Source organism: Stenella coeruleoalba (assembly GCF_951394435.1).
Source record: "Stenella coeruleoalba genome assembly, chromosome: 7".
Classification (NCBI taxonomy): domain Eukaryota; kingdom Metazoa; phylum Chordata; class Mammalia; order Artiodactyla; family Delphinidae; genus Stenella; species Stenella coeruleoalba.
The window spans coordinates 80191972-80210993 of NC_137153.1; the positions used below are offsets into that span (position 1 = coordinate 80191972).

At 34.7% G+C, this 19022-nt stretch overlaps 1 protein-coding gene across 6 annotated transcripts in view; it reads left to right on the plus strand.

Annotated features, from left to right (window-relative positions):
• Positions 1-19022, plus strand: part of VPS13A (vacuolar protein sorting 13 homolog A) — a 244162-nt gene that overhangs the window by 39691 nt on the left and 185449 nt on the right. For all 6 annotated transcript variants that reach the window (XM_079927399.1, XM_079927403.1, XM_079927398.1 and 3 more), the window contains exons 10-17: positions 1815-1872; positions 6134-6261; positions 6460-6566; positions 8007-8178; positions 9765-9827; positions 10311-10440; positions 11277-11371; positions 11712-11854. In XM_079927399.1, coding sequence (XP_079783525.1) covers positions 1815-1872; positions 6134-6261; positions 6460-6566; positions 8007-8178; positions 9765-9827; positions 10311-10440; positions 11277-11371; positions 11712-11854 — 896 coding nt within the window. The remainder of the gene's footprint in view (positions 1-1814; positions 1873-6133; positions 6262-6459; positions 6567-8006; positions 8179-9764; positions 9828-10310; positions 10441-11276; positions 11372-11711; positions 11855-19022) is intronic.

Consider the following 19022-nt stretch of genomic DNA (forward strand, 5'->3'; position numbering starts at 1 on the left):
TTTCTTCACATTCTCACCAACATTTGTTATTTTTTGTCTTTTTGAAAATAGCCATTCTAACAAGTATGAGGTGGTATCTCTTTGTGGTTTTGATTTGCATTTCTCTAATGATTAGTGTTGTTGAGCATCTTTTAATGTACCTGTTAGCCATCTGTATTTCTTCTTTGAAAAATGTCTTTTTAGGTATTCTGCCCATTTTTTAATTGGATTGTTTATTTTTTTGCTTTTGAGTTATATGGGTTCATTATATATTTCAGATATTAACCCCTTATCAGGTATATGATTTGCATATATTTTCTTTCATTCATAAGGTTTCCTTTTCATGTAATTGATGATTTGCTGTGCAGAAGCCGTTAATTTGGTGTAGTCATATTTGTTTATTTTTGCTTTTGTTGCCTTTGTTTTTGTTGTCCAGTCCAAAAAATCGTCACCAAAACAGATGTCAAGGAAATTACCACCTGTTTTCTTCTAGGGATTTTTATGGTTTCAGGTCTTATGTTCAAGTCTTTAATCCATTTTGAGTTATTTTCATTTATCATGTAAGGTAGTAGTGCAATTTCATTCTTTCGCATATGGCTGTCAAGTTTTCCCAACACCATTTATTGAAGAGACTGTCCTTTCCCCATTGTATATTCTTGGCTCCTTTGTTATAAATTAACTGACCATATATGCATGGGATTTCTGGGTTGTCTGTTCTATTCTGTTGATCTGTATCTGTTTTTATGCCAGTACCATATTGTTTTGATTACTAAAGCTTTGTAATTTAGTTAGAAATCAGAGAGGATGATGTCTCCAGCTTTGTTCTTCTTTCTCAAGATTGCTTTGGCTATTTGGGTTCCTTTGTGGTTCCATACAAATTTTAGTATTGTTTTTTCTACTTCTGTGAAAAATGCACTTGGTATTTTGATGGTGATTGCATTGAATCTGTAGATTGCTTTTGGTAATGTGGACATTTTAACAATGATAATTATTCAAATCCATGAGCATGGAATGTCTTTCCATCAGTTATTGTTCTTTTCATTTTCTTTCCTCAGTGCCTTATCATTTTCAGGGTACAAGTCTTTCACCATGGTGAAATTTATTGTTACATTTTGATGCAATTGTAAATGGAATTTTTTTCTTAATTTCTCTTTCTCATAGTTTGTTATTAGTATATAGAAACACCTCAGTTTTCCATATATTGATTTTTATATCCTGCAACTTTATTTAATTCATTTAGTATTAGTTTTAACAGTTTTTGGTGGAATCTTTAGGGTTTTCTATCTATATTATTATGTCATCTGCAAATAGTGACAGTTTTACTTCTTCCTTTCCGATTTGTATGCCTTTATTTTTCTTACCTAATTTCTCTGGCTAGGACTTCTAATATTGTGTTGAATAAAAGTGGTGAAAGTGGGCCTTTTTGTCTTGTTGCCGATATTAGAAGAGAAGCTTTCAGCTTTTCACCCTTGAGTATGATGATAGCTGTGGGCTTGCCATCTATGGCCTTCATTATGTTGAGATACGTTAACTCTGAACCCACTTTGTTGAGAGTTTTTTTCATAAATAGATGTTGAATTCTGTCAAATTTTGTGTATGTGCTTGTACACATATATATAAACACACATATCTTAAAAATTTCTAGAGCAGTCTTATATAATAGTAGTTTAATGAGATAGTGTCTAACTATTTTAATATTTTCTTAGCTAAGTTCTGCTAAGTTTGAGTTATTTTTTTAATTGCTTTTAGGCATTTTTCTTTTGCATATAATAGGATTTTGTAGAATAAAGGTATATTGACACGAATATAAATAAAATCAATTTGTCTTTTAATAGGACAGCCTGAGGAATGGTATTGTTGATGAAAGTATTGTTCCAGAAGGTTATGATTTTGGTAAGTACATTTCATAAAATAAATGTACAATTAAAGTAATCAGTATAAATTTTAAATGAATATTGTTGATGTCACTGTGATATTTCATGTTAATTTTCCCACAAAATTAAATATATTTATAATATATATGCAGAAGCAAAACACTTTTCTGTGTCATGTGTGTTGACGATTCTCAAATCTGTCACTTCAAATTTGACTTATTTCTCCTTTACCCTACTGTTATTTCTGGCTGTTTCAGTCAGAGTCTGATGAAGGAAGAGAAACCACATACTAATTTGAGCAGGGAAAGTATTTATGAAGAATTACTAAATATAACAGGGGATTAGAGTAACAAGGGATTGGCTAGTGAAAAGTAAAGAGAACTCTAAAGAACATAAGAATAGTAGAAAGAAGGAACAGCCCTTACCCTAGGACTTAGGTGGAGTGTCCAAAGAAGAGGGTCTACCTCCCTCAGCACTGAGATCTAGAACTTGTTGGAAAGGGTGTGGCCATGGATCACTAGGAGGCAGGAAAGTCTGTGGTGCCCTGCCAGTTAAACCTGTAAATTCTCATTCAGGAACTTTAGGGAAACAGACCCTTTAGGGAGCCTCATGGAGAGTTGTCTCCAGAAGGCACTCCACTGTAAAACTGCCTTAGCAGCGTACTGAGAGAATTTGCTGGCTGTTGGATGGTGCAAGCGGCCATGTACTGCAGGAGTCTGGTGCTGAAGAAATCTGTTGTGCTGGAGGACCTGGACACTGGAGAAGCCATTTTCTTTAGGAGCTGCATGTTGCAGAACCATGGCACTGCAGGAGTCTGCTGAATGAGTACATTAGAACCAGGAAGCATAGCTCCTTGCTCCTGCAGTATCTCTCCCGTGTCCTCTGCTGATAAAGATTAACATTATGCTAGCTGGTAAAGAAAAACGATTTAGAGGACCCAAATCTAGGTTTTAGAGCAGGCAGGGAAGGGTGATCTGGAGGTTATGGGCAATCAGTTGATAACTGGCACACTTGCTGGAGGGGGAAGGATGAATGAAGGACTCCTTTTTGGTTTTGTTTTTTGTGTTTTTATTTAATGGGAGAGATAGCATCTTGTTTATAGGCTAAGATTGGAATGATCCATAGAACATGAAAAATAAGAGAGAGAAGGGATTATTTCTGTATTGACATGGGTGAAAGGGGGTAGAATCTAGTGTACAAATGGAGTGCTTTGCCACAGGTAGGAGCATGGTCAGTTTGTTTGTAAGATAGATTTCAATTATAGGAGAGAAGTCCGGGACTTCCCTGGTGGCACAGTGGTTAGGAATCCGCCTGCCAATGCAGGGGACACAGGTTTGAGCCCTGGTCTGGGAGGATCCCACATTCCACAGAGCAACTAAGCCCACGTGCCACAACTACTGAGCCTGCACTCTAGAGCCCACAGGCCACAACTACTGAGCCCGTGCACTTAGAGCCCGTGCTCTGCAACAAGAGAAGCTACCACAATAAGAAGCCCATGCATTGCAATGCAGAGTAGCCGCTGGCTTGCTTCAACTAAAGCCTGCATGCAGCTACGAAGACCCAACACAGCCAGGGAGGGAGGGAGGGAGGGGGAGGGAGGGAGGCAGGGAGGCAGGGAGGGAGGGAGGGAGGGAGGGAGGGAGGAAGTCTTTGTGTTGGGTGAACAAGTAAATATGGTGATTGGAGTTAATGGGGTTTTTTTCTTCTGAACTCTTTTTTTTTTTTTAAACTATCTGAGGAATTAGAGATTTTCAGAATGAGGAGGGGCTATGAGATAGCCATGTAGGGGAATGAGAGAATGAATTGATGAGAGCAGTATTATCAAAGTGCTGTTTAGACTAGCAACATCAGTATCACTTGGAAACATGTTAGAAATATAAATTCCAGGGCCCATCCCAGACATACTGAATCAGAACATCTGAGAGTGAAGCTTAGCAATCTATTTTTAACAAGCTATCCTAGTGATTTTGATGAATACTACAGTTTGAGAACCACTGGGCCAGAGTAGGGTTTGGCTAATTTTCTTTTTGCAAAGGGCCATGTAGTAAACAAACATTTTACATTTTATAGGTTATGTATAGTCTCTGTCACATATTTTTCTGTTTCTTTTAAACAACCCTTTAAAAGTATAAAAATCTTTCCTGGGCTTCCCTGGTGGCGCAGTGGTTGAGAGTCCACCTGCCAATGCAGGGGACGTGGGTTCGTGCCCCGGTCTGGGAAGATCCCACATGCTGTGGAGCGGCTGGGCCTGTGAGCCATGGCCGCTGAGCCTGCGCGTCTGGAGCCTGTGCTCTGCAACGGGAGAGGCCGCAACAGTGAGAGACCCACATACTGTAAAAAAAAAAAAAAAAAAAAAAAATCATTCCTACCTCACTTGCTATACAAAAACAGGCTGTGGTATAGGTTTGGCCTATCCCTGGACTAAAAGAATGTTGTGTGATTAGTCAACAACATTAAGTACCTACTTGAGATTTATGACATTAACGTGAGACCAATCAGTGTGATTTTGTTTTTTCCCAACCACATACAGCTGCGTAGGTATTGATGTGGAGTAAATAGAGGTGTGGAGTAAATAGAGGTGTGGAGTAAATAGAGGTATGGAGTACATAGAGTGGCTTTATTCAGAATTCGAATTTTGCCTAGTAAGTATTAACAAAGTGAGAAGGGCCAAGGAGTTAAAGGGTGAATGTAAGGGAATGACTGAAATAACTGTCAACAGGGTAGGGAGAGAGCTGAGGACGTGAAGCAGAAGTGAAAGACAGAGCAAAGATAGAGGATCAATGAATGGTAGTTCCCTTAAGACTTTAGGTTTGGTATTGGATTACTAGAGAGATAGATGGTGGTGGTAGGAGAGTTGGATGCTTGAGGCTGAGTTTATTGAGAGGTTGAGGATATCGGTATGATAAGGTCTAGTGGATGAGGTGAGGGGAGAAGAGTCCAAGGAACTGAGAGGCTATGGTATTGGAACGATCATTTGTATATTGAAATAATCCAGAAATTAGAGTTGCCAGGAGCTAAAATCTGAGAGAGATAGGAGAGGGTGAAGCCCAGGGATGGATAAATTATTGTAACCAAGGAGGGTATAGTGGGTGGTATAGTCTTGTTTAATAAGAGTTAAAGCTGGAGGAGAGGAATAATTTTACTTTTCAAATACTGGTATTATTGCTTTATACATATACTTTCTAAACTTTCTCTTTCAATATCCTTCCATTTATGTACATATAAATTTTTCTCATTTTTAACTGTATAGTATTCTGTTGTATAGAGTAATGAATTTAACTGGTCCCCTATTGATGAATACCTTCTTGTTCTATTTAAATTAAAAGTATTTTGGGGGGCTTCCCTGGTGGCACAGTGGTTGAGAGTCCGCCTGCTGATGCACGGGACACGGGTTCGTGCCCCGGTCTGGGAAGATCCCACATGCCGCGGAGCAGCAGGGCCCGTGAGCCATGGCCGCTGAGCCTGCGCGTCCGGAGCCTGTGCTCCGCAACAGGAGAGGCCACAACAGTGAGAGGCCCGCGTATCGCAAAAAAAAAAAAAAGTATTTTTGAATTTAGTGCTATGCCTGAGGGATGATTAAAAGAAGAGGAATATATTATCTTTGTATACAAATTAGCTTATAATTTAGTGGTTGATATCTTTCTAGATTCTGCTATTAGTGGTCTCCCTCTGCATTATTCTTATTCTTTTTGGCACTAAATACAAAGGGTTGAGAGAAATCTTAGATTATGAGTTGAGCCAAGAAGGTTATCTTGGATAAACTCTCATCTTATCTCCTCTCTTTTTTCAAGTTAAAAGGGGGGACAGATGGATACAGAGACACTGACCCGAAATTCAGGAATTATAATTATATAATGAAAGTCAGTGGCTAAATGAAATATTTTTCCCCTTAGCATTTCTAATTATATTCATTCCTTAAAACTATACTTTTATTAAAATTGTCTTACTGGACTGTTTTGCCTTTTAGAGAGTGTTCCTGCTTGTAAGGATTATTTTGTTGTTTTGAGAAGTTCACTTAGCTTTTATTGTACTCATAAAAGACAATATGAAAAAAATGAAAAAAAAAAAGACAATATGAATTATAGATAGGAAAAATATAAAAGACTCTTCAACACTAAGTGACAGTTCATATGATCAAATCATAGCAGTATGGAAATCTGGGAGCTGTAGAAAGGGTATATAAGAAATGAAAATCAGTATTTTCAACTTGATTCCTTTAGCACTTTGAGACTCTTGAAAAAAACTCAATTTAATTTTTAAAAATCTGTGTTATTTTCCAGTATTTCGCCCCATATCTGCTAATGCCAAACTTCAGATGAATCGCGGATTGGATTTTGACTTTTCTGTCCCCAAAATAAGCCTGGATATTGAGTTACATGACATAACAATTGAACTTAATAAACCACAGGTGATTTTTTTTAAATGAAATTTTAAATTGTGAGTTATAGTTTGATAAAAGGAGAGCTAAGATTTTAAATGTTTTTCAAAAACTCATAATGATATATGATAACATTTCCTTAAAAAAGTCAATAATTTAACTTTTATCTTTGACAATTAAACAAAAAATCTGAAACATTTAAGAACTTCAATTTTTTTCATTCTTCAGTATTTCAGTCTTATGGAACTTCTTGAATCGGTTGATATGATGACGCAAAATCTACCATACAGGAAATTCAAACCTGATGTACCTCTCCACTACCATGCCAAAGAATGGTAATATGCCTTAAATTTTTTCAAATTGAAGTATAATCGACATATATTAGTTTCAGGCGTATGACATAATGATTCGATATGGTATATATTGCAAAATGATCACCACAGTAAGTCTAGTTAACATTCAATATCATGCATAGTTAACAAAACTATTTTTTTTGTTATAAGAACTTATAAGATCTATTCTCTTAGCAACTTTCAAATATGCCATATGGTATTATTAACTGTAGTTGCCATGCTGTACATTATATCCCCATGACTTATTTATTTTATAACTGGAAGCTTTCTGGATCCCCTTCACCCATTTTGAGCATCCCCGACCCACTGCCTCTGGCTACCACCAGTGTATTCTCGGGATCTATGAGCTCATTTTTTTAAATTCAATATATAAGTGAGATCATACAGTATTTGTCTTTCTCTTTGTCTGTCTGACTTATTTCAGTTAGCATAATGCCCTCAGTAGCCATTCGTGTTGTCACAAATGGCAAGATTTTATTCCTTTTATGGTTGAATAACATTTCATTGTGTGTATAAATATATACATACATTTTCTTGATCCGTTCATCCATCAGTGGGCACTTGGTTGTTTCCATATCTTGGCTCTTGTAAATAATGCTGCAGTGAACATGGGAGTGCATATATTTTTTGAATTAGTGTTTTCATTTTCTTCAGGTAGATACCCAGAGGAATTGCTCAATTTAAGTTTTTTAAGATTTAAAAAATATGGTATAAAAGTGAATTTCTTGACTTTTTAAGATACTCTTTAAGGGCTGATAGAAACTATAATGTAATATTTGTCTTGAAACACTTGTAGTGGCTTTTGCTTATTACATGAGTAAAATTAAGTTAAAGGATTCTTTATAATGAATTTACAACTGGAAATACTAGCATTCCATTCATTTACTGTACTTTTGGAATTATTAAGAAACATATCCCAGTTTGTTTTCTAACCATGTCTTTTTTTAGTTTTCAAACTTCGGTATCAGACATATTAAACCTATTATAAACCTGAAAGGGTTATGGTAGTCTATAAAGTGCAACCCCTTTTTAAAATTGAAAAGTCTTATTTTTCCAGTTATTAAGCTCTTTCCTAGATTCTAGAAGTTGCAGTTACTCTTTCAGTTGACTATTTTAATTACTATTCAAGTGGCTGAAGTGCTAGTTGCCAATTAATACTTTAATAGTTTTTCTGTAGAACTATATTTATTGTAACAAAATTCAGTGATTTTGATTATTTACATTTAGGAAAGAGATAAGACTAAATAGTGTATTGTTAATTACTAATAGGGCTGGGAAGAAGCAAGTATCCAGATAATATACCATTTTCATAGTCTCTGTATTATGTATGCTGTTAGAGTAGAAGCAGTATCAGTTATATTTTATACTGTTGGTTTGAGAGTGCTTTTAAGCGTAGGGTTTTTGTTTTTATTTTTTAACTAGGTGGGTTTATGCTATACGTGGTATTCTTGAAGTAAATGTTCGGCCCCACTTACGGATGTGGTCATGGAAGCATATAAGAGAACATAGGCAAAAAATGAAGCAATATAAAGAACTGTATAAAAAAAAACTAACAAGTAAGAAGCCGTCTGGTGAACTTCTCAACTCTTTGGAGGTTAGCATTTAAAAAATTTGTTAAATATTTTGTACTACTTAACTCCTCAGTCTTTAGTGACTAACACTCCCTACTTATCTGTTCTAATTTGTACTGATCATTCTCTGTCTCTTTTACTTACTAGACTTTTTCATACTCCTTAACTTCTATTGGATGTTACAAACCCTGGTGATGTTTTCCTGTGTGCATTTGGAATTTGAGATTCTCCTCAATCTGGAGAGATTTGGGTTTATGCAAATAGTAATTGGAAGCCTGACATTATTATGACATTTACAAACCTCAAAAGCCTAGAAAGTATTTGCTCCATTGATTCCAGTCTTCTCTGTGTTGGTTTCAAAGCCTTATGTTATGTCACCACTCCATTTTTCCCTATGTTACCATCTAACTGTGCATTAATCAAATAAATTTCTTATCTTCTATATGTATATGCTTATACTTATAGCCAAGTCTGCTCATGCATTCCATCTGCCTTTCTTCATCTCTATCTCAGTTTCACTCATTCCTCAAGTTTTGCTTACATCCCATCTCTTGTATGAACTTTTCTGAATTTTTTGCTTAAACAGTGTTTTTTTCCCTCTTAATCCTTGTGGCATTTCTGGTCTTCACCAGCAACTTTACGTTTAATTAGCTGGCTCCTGAGTTCTCTAAATATTAGTCTTAATCTTTTAGCATTATGGTATATTCTAGATGGGACTGTTTTACCGATGGATGAAGTACAGCTTAGGGAGTCTAAGAAGAGTTAGTCTCTCAAAGTAATGGAATCATTATGAATCCAGGCCAATTTCCAAAAAACTCCCTAAGATTGAGTTTTATTTTTATTTTTGAAATAGAAGACTTTCTGAAGACCTAGGCTATTATGAATGCTTGGGTTTCTGCTTTGGTGGTTACAGATTTCCTTACCTAGTTTTGGATCTTAACCTTAACCCTCTAAGTCTACTGCACTGTAGAACCCTGAGTAAAGTTTTCCAAGGTAATGGTTGGTCATCACTGTTTCTCTTTGGGACTAAAAGTGGTTTGAGCATGAAGCTCTCAAAAGTAATCATGGAAATAATGTATAGATATGATGAAAGATTGAGCTTATCTCAGTTTATTTCAGTAGCTATACTGAAATACTTGGACAAGTATAAAATTTAAAAACAAGTTTTAAGTGTATCTAGATCTACTTGATATATCTTAATGATGACGTACGAAATGTGCATGTAATATGAAGGACGTATAATTGTATTTTTAGTTGAAAGTGACACTAATGTGTTTACCCTTAACTGTAGTTAAAGCCCAAATAAAAGTCATTTAAAACAGTGCATGTATGTTATCTTCTAGTACGTGCCTGTGTATCTTGTAGTATTTTAACTCTTACATGCATGACATGTATGATTTCTTTGTTGAGAAAGTTGTTCCATCATTACTAATTTCCAAGCTGACGTATATACAAGCATTGCTTTTCAGAATTTAACAGGAATATTATGTTGATGGGTGACCTGTTTTCTGCTTCCTATCTCTTCTTTAGTATAGCAATTTGATAGAGAATATATGAAAATTATTTATATAAAGTTATTTATGTAAACACACTTTATTTATATTTTTAGGAGTTGGAAAAGACTTTGGATGTATTTAATATAACTATAGCAAGACAACAGGCAGAAGTTGAGGTAATTCCAGATTGTCTTTCAATTAGTAAAAATAAATCTAGAATTTATACAGATTTGATAGATGTTGTGATGTTACTGGTATTGTGCTGTAATATACTGTTTCCTAAAAAGGGTTCAAATTTGCTTATTTCTATTATAAGAAAATTTGATGCACTGTTTTGCTACATGTATTTAAACCAGACAGGTTCTATGGGAAAAAATTCTTTCTAACTAATTGGGCTTATCAAATACTGAGAGTTAATATGAAGGTGAAAGCCAATTTTTTTCTCCCCATTACCATTGCTTATAAGACAGTGGTGCTAAGTACCTGGTAATCCTAAATTCTGATGTTTGGCCAATGTTGTGGCTACTATGTTTTATTGTCAGTATGTTATTGTTTACACTTATTCACTAAAGTAGATAAGTTTTAGAAATATTATCCTGTTTCTTTAGATTACTAATAAAGGATAACTTGTCATTTATTTGTAAATTTATTCATTTTAGGTAAAGAAAGCTGGATACAGGATTTTCAGAGAAGGAGCACAAGAGTCAGAGGATAATAAAGGATGGTTTAGCTGGCTGTGGACTTGGTCAGAATCATATACTAAACAACAACCAGATCTTAAACCTGGAAGTATGTCCATTTCATTTTATAGTAGTGCAGTTAATCATCAGGCTATGGTAGTGTAGCTAACCATCAGGTGTGCAATTAAGTTTTGTAGGAAATTTTCTCTTTCATTAAAATAGACATTTTAAGTCTTATTTATTTATTATAATTCTTATTATTATCAGTAATATTACTATTAGATATTGTAAATATATGTGTTAAATAAAAATCAAATAAAATAAATTTTAAAATCTTACTAATGCTTGCAAAAGAGCATTATGTCTAGAGGATTTAGTAAGTGCATATAGCACAGTCATAGATAAAATAAAAATTCCGAAAGGGTGTAAACCACTGTAAATTTTTATTGAAATTATTTGTTGGAAAGATTTTTGCTTCCCAACAAAATGCTTAAGACCATGGAGGCTTAGGGGCTTATGTTTACATCCTAGATCTATTGTTTATTAGCAGTGTGGCCCTGGCATATTATTTAAGCTCTCTAAACCTCAATTTCATCATCTGTAATAAAATGTGGAGAAATGATATTAATATTACCTACTTTGTACACTAAGTATGTTGCTTAACACAATGCCATTAAGTGCCTAATACAGGTATCTATTTTGTGTGCTTAATACAAATATTTAGAAATTTATATTGCTAAATTTATGTATTTAGCAATTTATATTTTGGGAGAATAAACCTTCTAAAATTGGCAATGCCATCTAGCATTCAGTGAATATAATTTCTTAAAAGTATTATAAAAAGAGAGTAAAATTTGCATTTAATTCATTAAAAGCAGCTAAATTTTGGGCCGGTTTTATCTTGTTACCAGTTAAGAACATAAAACACTTTTTTATGATTTTTAGGTCTTGAAGAAATGTTGACACCTGAAGAAAAAACTTTACTATATGAAGCAATTGGCTATAGTGAAACAGCAGTTGATCCAACCTTGCCAAAAACAGTAAAATGTTTTCTTGCCTTATACCTGAGCATTTAGTGATAGATATGCCTATTTTTAATCCTTTCAGAAATATACGTTACTGAGTTGTTCTGTCATCTTTCTTTGAGTCTATAAATATTGCATTTATTTTAGTTTCCAAGGTAGGGATAAAAATTGTCCCCTACTTTTTAGTGTTATGTGGTGATCCTTTAATATACGAAGGGTTGTGTTTGAAGTATTTTTCTGGTTTTTGGAAAGAATAAACTATATAAATAGGAGTATTTGTTGTGTATATATATATATATATATATATATACATATAGATAATTTTTTTCATTTTATTCCTCTGAATATACTCTAGTTTGAAGCCATGAAGTTTTTTGTTCACTTGAAAAGTATGTCTATTATTCTAAGAGAACAACAACAAAAATCTGAACTGTTAGATATTGTAGTGGAAGAATTTAGCACTTTGATTGTGCAAAGACCAGGAGCACAAGCAGTTAAGTAAGTATTAATTTATTTTCTCTTATCTGTAAGAAAATATTTCACTGTGAGATTGGAATTTAGTCATACAGTATTTTGTAAAGAGTACTGTGGTTTAATTTGTCCTTTTGTATTTTTAGAAAGGTAGTTTTTTTCATTAATATATATATTTTGGGATTGTTAAAATAACACATGTTCAGTAGAAAACTTCATGCCGAGAGACACTAAAGAATAATACAAAAATGTCAGCAATCACAGTATTGAAAAAGAAACAGCATTAACAATTTTGTTTTTATCTGTGAGTGTCTTTATTTTATCTTCTGTTTTAAAAATAGCTTTATTGAGGTATAATGCACATACCATACAATGCACCCATTAAAGTGTACAATTCACTTCTTTGTCACACTGTATCGTATACCAAATACACATGGTATATTTACAAGCTTGTACAACAGTTATCATTACCTAATTACAGAACACTTTAACACCTCGTAAAGGAAACACTAATACCCATTAGCAGTCACTCCCCATTGCTCCCTCTCCCCAGTGTCTGGTAAAAACTATTTTACTTTCTTTCTTTTTTTTAAAAAAATTATTTATTTATTTATTTTTGGCTGCGTTGGGTCTTTGTTGCTGCGTGCGTGGGCTCTCCCTAGCTGCGGCGCGTGGGGGCTACTCTTCGTTTTGGTTTGCGGGCTTCTCGTTGCGGTGGCTTCTCTTGTGGAGCACGGGCTCTAGGTGCATGGGCTTCAGTAGTTGTGGCTCGCGGGCTCTAGAGTGCAGGCTCAGTGGTTGTGGCACACTGGCTTAGCTGCTCCGTGGTATGTGGGATCTTCCCAGGGATCAAACCCATGTCCCCCGCATTGGGGGCGGATTCTTAACCACTGCACCACCAGGGAAGTCCCGCTAATTTACTTTCTATTTCTAAGAATTTGTTTGGGGCATTTCATATTAATGGAATCATATAATATGTGGCCTTTTCTGTCTGGCTTGTTTTACTAATAGGCATGATATTTTCAAGGTTCATCCATGGTATAGCATGAATTAGTGCTTCATTCTTTTTTATTGCCAAATAATATTTCATTGTATGGATACATCACATTTTGTTTGCCCATTCATCAGATGATGGATATTTTTGGTTTGTTTCCACTTTTTTGCTACTATGAAAAATGCTGCTATGAAAATTAATGGACAGTATTTTGTATGGACAAGTTTCAAGTTTTCTTGGGTTTATATACCTAGGAGTGGAATTGTTGCCTCAAATGGTAACTCTATATTTAACTTTTTGAGGAATTGACAGACTGTTTTCCAAAGCAGCTGCATCATTTTACATTCCCACCAGCATTGTGTGAGTTTTCCATTTAGCTATACCCTTGCCAACACTTCTCTGTCCTTTTGATTATAGCCATCCTAAATGAGTGTAAAGTAGTATCTCACTGTGGTTTTGATTTGCACTTCCCTGATGGCTAATGATGTTGAGCATCTTTTCATGTATTTATTGGCTGTTTCTGTATAGTTTTTTTGAGGACTGTCTATTAAATTCCTTTGCCCATTTTTTTCTTTTATTTAATTTTTAAAAAATTATATTGAAGTACAGTTGATTTACAATGTTGTGTTAATTTCTGCTGTACAGCAAAGTGACTCATTTATACATACATGTATTCTTTTTCATATTCTTTTCCATTATGGTTTATCACAGGATACTGAATATAGTTCCCTGTGCCATACAGTAGGACCTTGTTGTTTATGCATTCTATATATAATAGTTTGCATCTACTAATCCTAAACTCCCCCCTACACCTTGGCAACCACAGGTCTGTTCTCTATGTCTGTGAGTCTGTTTCTGTTTCATAGGTAAGTTCATTGGTGTCATCTTTTAGATTCCACATATAAATGATATTGTATGGGATTGTCTGTCTCTTTCTGACTTACCTCACTTAGTATGATAATCTTTAGGTCCATCCATGTTGCTGCAAATGGCATTATGTCATTCTTTTTTATGGCTGAGTAATATTCCATTGTATATACCTACCACATCTTCTTTATCCATTCCTCTGTTGATGGACGCTTAGGTTGTTTCCATGTCTTGGCTGTTGTAAACAGTGTTGCATTGAACATTGGGGTGCATGTATCTTTTCAAATTATAGTTTTCTCCAGATATATGCCCAGGAGTGGATTGCAGGATCATATAGAAACTCCAGTTTTAGTTTTTTGAGGAATCCCCATACTGTTTTCCATAGTGGCTGTACCAATTTACATTCCCACTAACAGTATAGGAGGGTTCCCTTTTCTCCACACCCTTTCCAGAATTTGTTATTTGTAGACTTTCTAATGATAGTCATTCTGACTAGTGTGAGGTGCTACCTTGTAGTTTTGACTTACATTTCTCTAATAATTAGTGATGTTGAGCATCTTTTCATCTGCCTGTTGGCCATCTGTATATCTTCTTTGGAGAAATGTCTACTTAGGTCTTCTGCCCATTTTTTGATTTACAGTGGTTTTGGTTTTTTTGTTGCTATTGTTACTGAATTGTATGAGCTGTTTGTATATTTTGGAAATCAAGCCCTTGTCAGTCGCATCATTTGCAAATATTTTCTCCCAGTCCGTAGGTTGTCTTTCCATATTGTTCATGGTTTCCTTTGCTGTACAAAAGGTTGTAAATTTGATTAGGTCCCATTTGTTTATTTTTGCTTTTATTTCTATTGCCTTGGTAGACTGACCTAAGAAAACATTGGTATGATTTATGTCAGAGAATGTTTTCCTATATTCTCTTCTAGGAGTTTTATGGTGTCATGTCTTATATTTAAGTCTTTAAGCCATTCTGAGTTTATTTTTGTGTATGGTGTGAGAGTATGTTCCAAATTCATCGATTTACGTGCAGCTGTCCAAATTTTCCCAACACCATTTGCTAAGGATACTGTCTTTTCTCTATTGTATATTCTTCCCTCCTTTGTCGAAGATTAATTAACCATAGTTGTGTGAGTTTATTTCTGGGCTGTCTATTCTGTTCTGTTGATCCATATGTCCTTGTGTCAGTATCACACTGTTTTGTTTACTGTAGCTTTGTAGTACTGTCTGAATTCTGGGAGGGTTATGCCTCCTGCTGTGTTCTTTTTCTTCAGGATTTCTTTGGCAATTCTGGGTCTTTTATGGTTCCATGTAAAATTTAGGATTATTTGTTCTAGTTCTGTGAAAAATGTCATGGGTAGTTTGATAAGGATCTCATTAAATCTGTAGATTGCTTTGGGTAGTATGGCCATTTTAACAATATTAATTCTTCTAATCCAAAAGCATGGGATATCTTTCCATTTCTTTGAAGCATCTTCAGTTTACTTTATTAATGTTTTGTACTTTTCAGCATATGAGTCATTAACCTCCTTTGTGAAGTTTATTCCTACGTATTTTATTTTTTGATGCTATTTTGTAAGGAATTGTTTGTTTACATTCCCCTTCTGATATTTCATTGTTAGTGTAAAGAAATGCAACCAATTTCTGTATGCTAATCTTGTATCCTGCTACCTTGCTGAATTCGTTTATCAGTTCTAGTAGGTTTTTTTTGTGGAGTCTTTAGGGTTTTCTGTATATGGTATCATGTCACCTGCATATAATGACAACTTTACCTCTTCCCTACCAATTTGAATACCTTTTATTTCTTTTTCCTGTCTGATTGCTGTGGCTAGGACTTCCAGTACTATGTTGAAGAGAAGTGATAAGAGTGGGCATCCTTGTCTTGTTCTACATTTTAGCAGGAATTCTTCTGAGTATTATATTGCTGTGGGTTTGTCATAAATACCTCTTATTATGTTGAGATATGTTCTCTCTATACCCACTTTGGTAAGAGTTTTTATCATGAATGGATGTTGAATTTTATTGAATGCTTTTTTGCATGTATTGAGATGATCCTGTCGTTTTTGTTTTTTCTTTTGTTGATGTGGTGTATCAAATTGATTGATTTGTATTTGTTGAACCATCCTTGTGAACTTAGGATGAATCCCACTTGGTCGTGGTGTATGATCTTTTTTATGTATTGTTGAATTCAGTTTGCTAATATTTTGGTGAGAATTTTTACATCTATATTCAACAAAGATATTGACCTATAATTTTCTTTTTGGTAGTGTCTTTGTCTGGTTTTGGTATCACGGTGATGTTGGCTTCACAGAATGTCTTTTGGAGTGTTACTTACTCTTCAGTCTTTTGGAAGAGTTTGAGAAGGATCGGTATAAGTTCTTCTTTGTATGTTTGGTGTAATTCACCTGTGAAGCCATCTGGCCCTGGACTTCTGTTTGTAGGGAGTTTGTTTCATTACAGATTCTGTTTCACTTCTAGTGATCAGTCTGTTCAAGTTATCTATTTTTTCTTGATTCCGTTTGGGTGGGCTGTATGTTTCTAGAAAGTTGTCCATTTCCTCTAGGTTGTCAAATTGGTTGACATATAATCATTCATAGTATTCTTTTATGGTTTTTTGTAATTCTGCAGTATCAGTTGTGATTTATTCTCTTTCATTTCTTATTTTGTTTATTTGGGTCTTGTCTCTTTTGTTCTTGGTGAGCCTGCTCAGAGGTGTGTCAATTTTGTTTACCCTTTCAAAGACCCAGGTCTTGGTTTTACTTATTTTTTTCTATTTTTTTTTAATCTCTATTTTATTTGTTTCCCCTCTGGTCTTTAATTGTCTCCTTCCTTCTGCTAACTTTAGGTATAGTTTGTTCTTCTTTTTCTGATTCTTTTAGGTGGTGGGTTAGGTTATTTGAGATTTTTCTTCTTTCTTAAAGAAGGCCTGTATTACTCTGAACTTCCCTCTAAGAACTGCTTTTGCTGCATCCCATAGATTTTGTTGGTTGTGTTTTCATTGTCCTTTGTCTCAAGGTATATTTTAATTTCTTCTTTGATTTCATTGTTGACCCATTGGATTTTTTAGTAGCATGTTGTTTAGTCTCCATGTAATTTTTTTTTTTTCTCATTTCTTTTTCTGTGGTTGATTTCTAGTTTCATGCTGTTGTGGTCATAATAGTTGTTGAGATAATTTCTATACTCTTGAATTTGTTGAGTCTTGTTTTGTGCCCTAGTATGTGGTCAATCCTAGAGAATGTTCCCTGTGCACTTGAATGTGTATTCTGGTTTTTTTGGATGTAATGTCCTAAAAATATCAATTAAGTCTAACTGTTGTATTTTATCATTTAGGATCTCTGTTGCCTTATTTTCTGTCTCAAAGATCTGTCCATTGATGTGAATGAGGTGTTAAAGTCTCCTACTACTATTGAATTCCCATCAGTTTCTCCCTTTATGTCTGTTAGTATTTGTTTTATGTATTTGGGTGCTCCTGTATTAGGTGCATATATATTGATGAGTGTAAAATCCTCTCACGTTCATCCTTTTATCATTATATAGTGTCCTTCTTTATCTTTCTTTCTTTACGGCATTTGTTTTAAAGTCTATTTTGTCTGATTCGAGTATTGCGACCCTCACTTTTTTGTCGTTTCCGTTTGCATGAAATATGTTTTCCGTCCCCTCACTTTCAATCTATGTGTGTCCTTTGCTCTAAGGTGGGTCTCTTGTAGGCAGCCTATTGTAGGCTCTTGTTTTTTTGATTCAGTCTGCCACTCTTTGTCTTTTGATTAGAGCATTTAGGCCATTGCCATTTAAGGTAATTATTGATAGATATGTATTTATTGCCTTTTTAAACCTTGTTTTCCAGTTGATTCTGTGTTTCTTCTTTGTTCCTTTCTTTTTCTTTTTCTTGGCCATGCCACACGGGTTGTGGGATCTTATTTCTCTGACCACGGATCGAACTCGGGCCCTTTTCAGTGAGAGCGTAGAGTCCTAACCACTGGACCTCCGGGGAATTCCCCTGCTTTTCTTTTTTGTGGTTTGATGATTTCCTTTTATTTTATGCCTTTGTTTTCTTCTTTTAGGTTTTAGTGAATGTATTGCAGGTTTTTCCTTTGTGGTTACCCTGTTTTTTAAGTATTTTTACCCCTTGCTATATACTTGCTTTAGACTGATAGTCATATAGGGTCAAACACATTGGAAAAAAAACAAAAACAAAGAATCTACCTTTTCTTACTCTTCTCCCCCACATTTTATGATTTTGAAGTCCTCTTTTACTTCTTCATGTTTATCCTTTTGCTGTTCATTGTGGTTATCATTGTTTTCACAAGGTTGTTTTGATTTTTTTAAATAAAAAAATGTACTGGCTTATTTAAGTGATTTACTTGCCAGTTGTGATTTTCTCTTTCCTATAGACTCTTGCTTCTTTTCTGTTTAGAAAAGACTTGTCAGTGTTTCTTTTAAGATAGGTTTAGTATTGCTGTATTCTTTTAGTTTTTGTTTGTCTGAGAAATTCTTTATCTCTCCTTCTATTCTAAATGATAATCCTGCTGGGTAGAGTATTCTAGGTTGCATATTTTCCCCTTTTAGGGTTTTGAATGTATCTTGCCATTCCCTTCTGGCCAAAAACATTTCTGTAGAGAAATCAGCCCATAGCCTTATGGGGATTCCCTTGTAATTAACTCTTAGTTTTTCTCTTGCTGCCTTTAGAATCCTCTCTTTATTTTTAACTTTTGACATTTTGATTATAATATGTCATGGTGTAGGTCTGTTTGGGACTCTCTGTGCTTTCCTGTTGCCTTTTTTAGTTGAGGGAAGTTTTCGGCCATAATTTCTTCAAATACTTTTTCAATCCCCTTGTCTCTTTCTTCTTCTTCTGTAATCCCTATTATGTGTAGATTGTATATTATCGCATAGGTCTCTTATATTGCTTTCATTTTTTTTTTCATTTGGCTTTCTGTCTGCTGTTCTGATTGGGTGATTTCCATTATTCTATCTTCCGGATCACTTATTCATTCTTCTGCATTATTCATTCTCCTGTTCATTGCCTTTAGCTCACTTTTTGTCCCAGCAAATGAGTTTTCTTGGCTCCTCCTTATATTTTCTAGTTCCTTTTTATAGTACTCTGCATTTCTGTCAATAGCTTTTCTTAATTCCTTCAGTATTTTCATTATCTCCTTTTTGAACTCAGTGTCTGTTAGACAGAAGATATCTGTTTCATTGTTTGTTCTTTCAGGGGAATTCTCTTGATCTTTTAACTGGGAGTGTTTCCTCTGCTTCTTCATTTTACTTATATTTCTCTTACTCTGTGAGTTTTAGAGAAACAATTGTCTACTGTGGTCTTGGAGGGCTTTTTATATGTGTG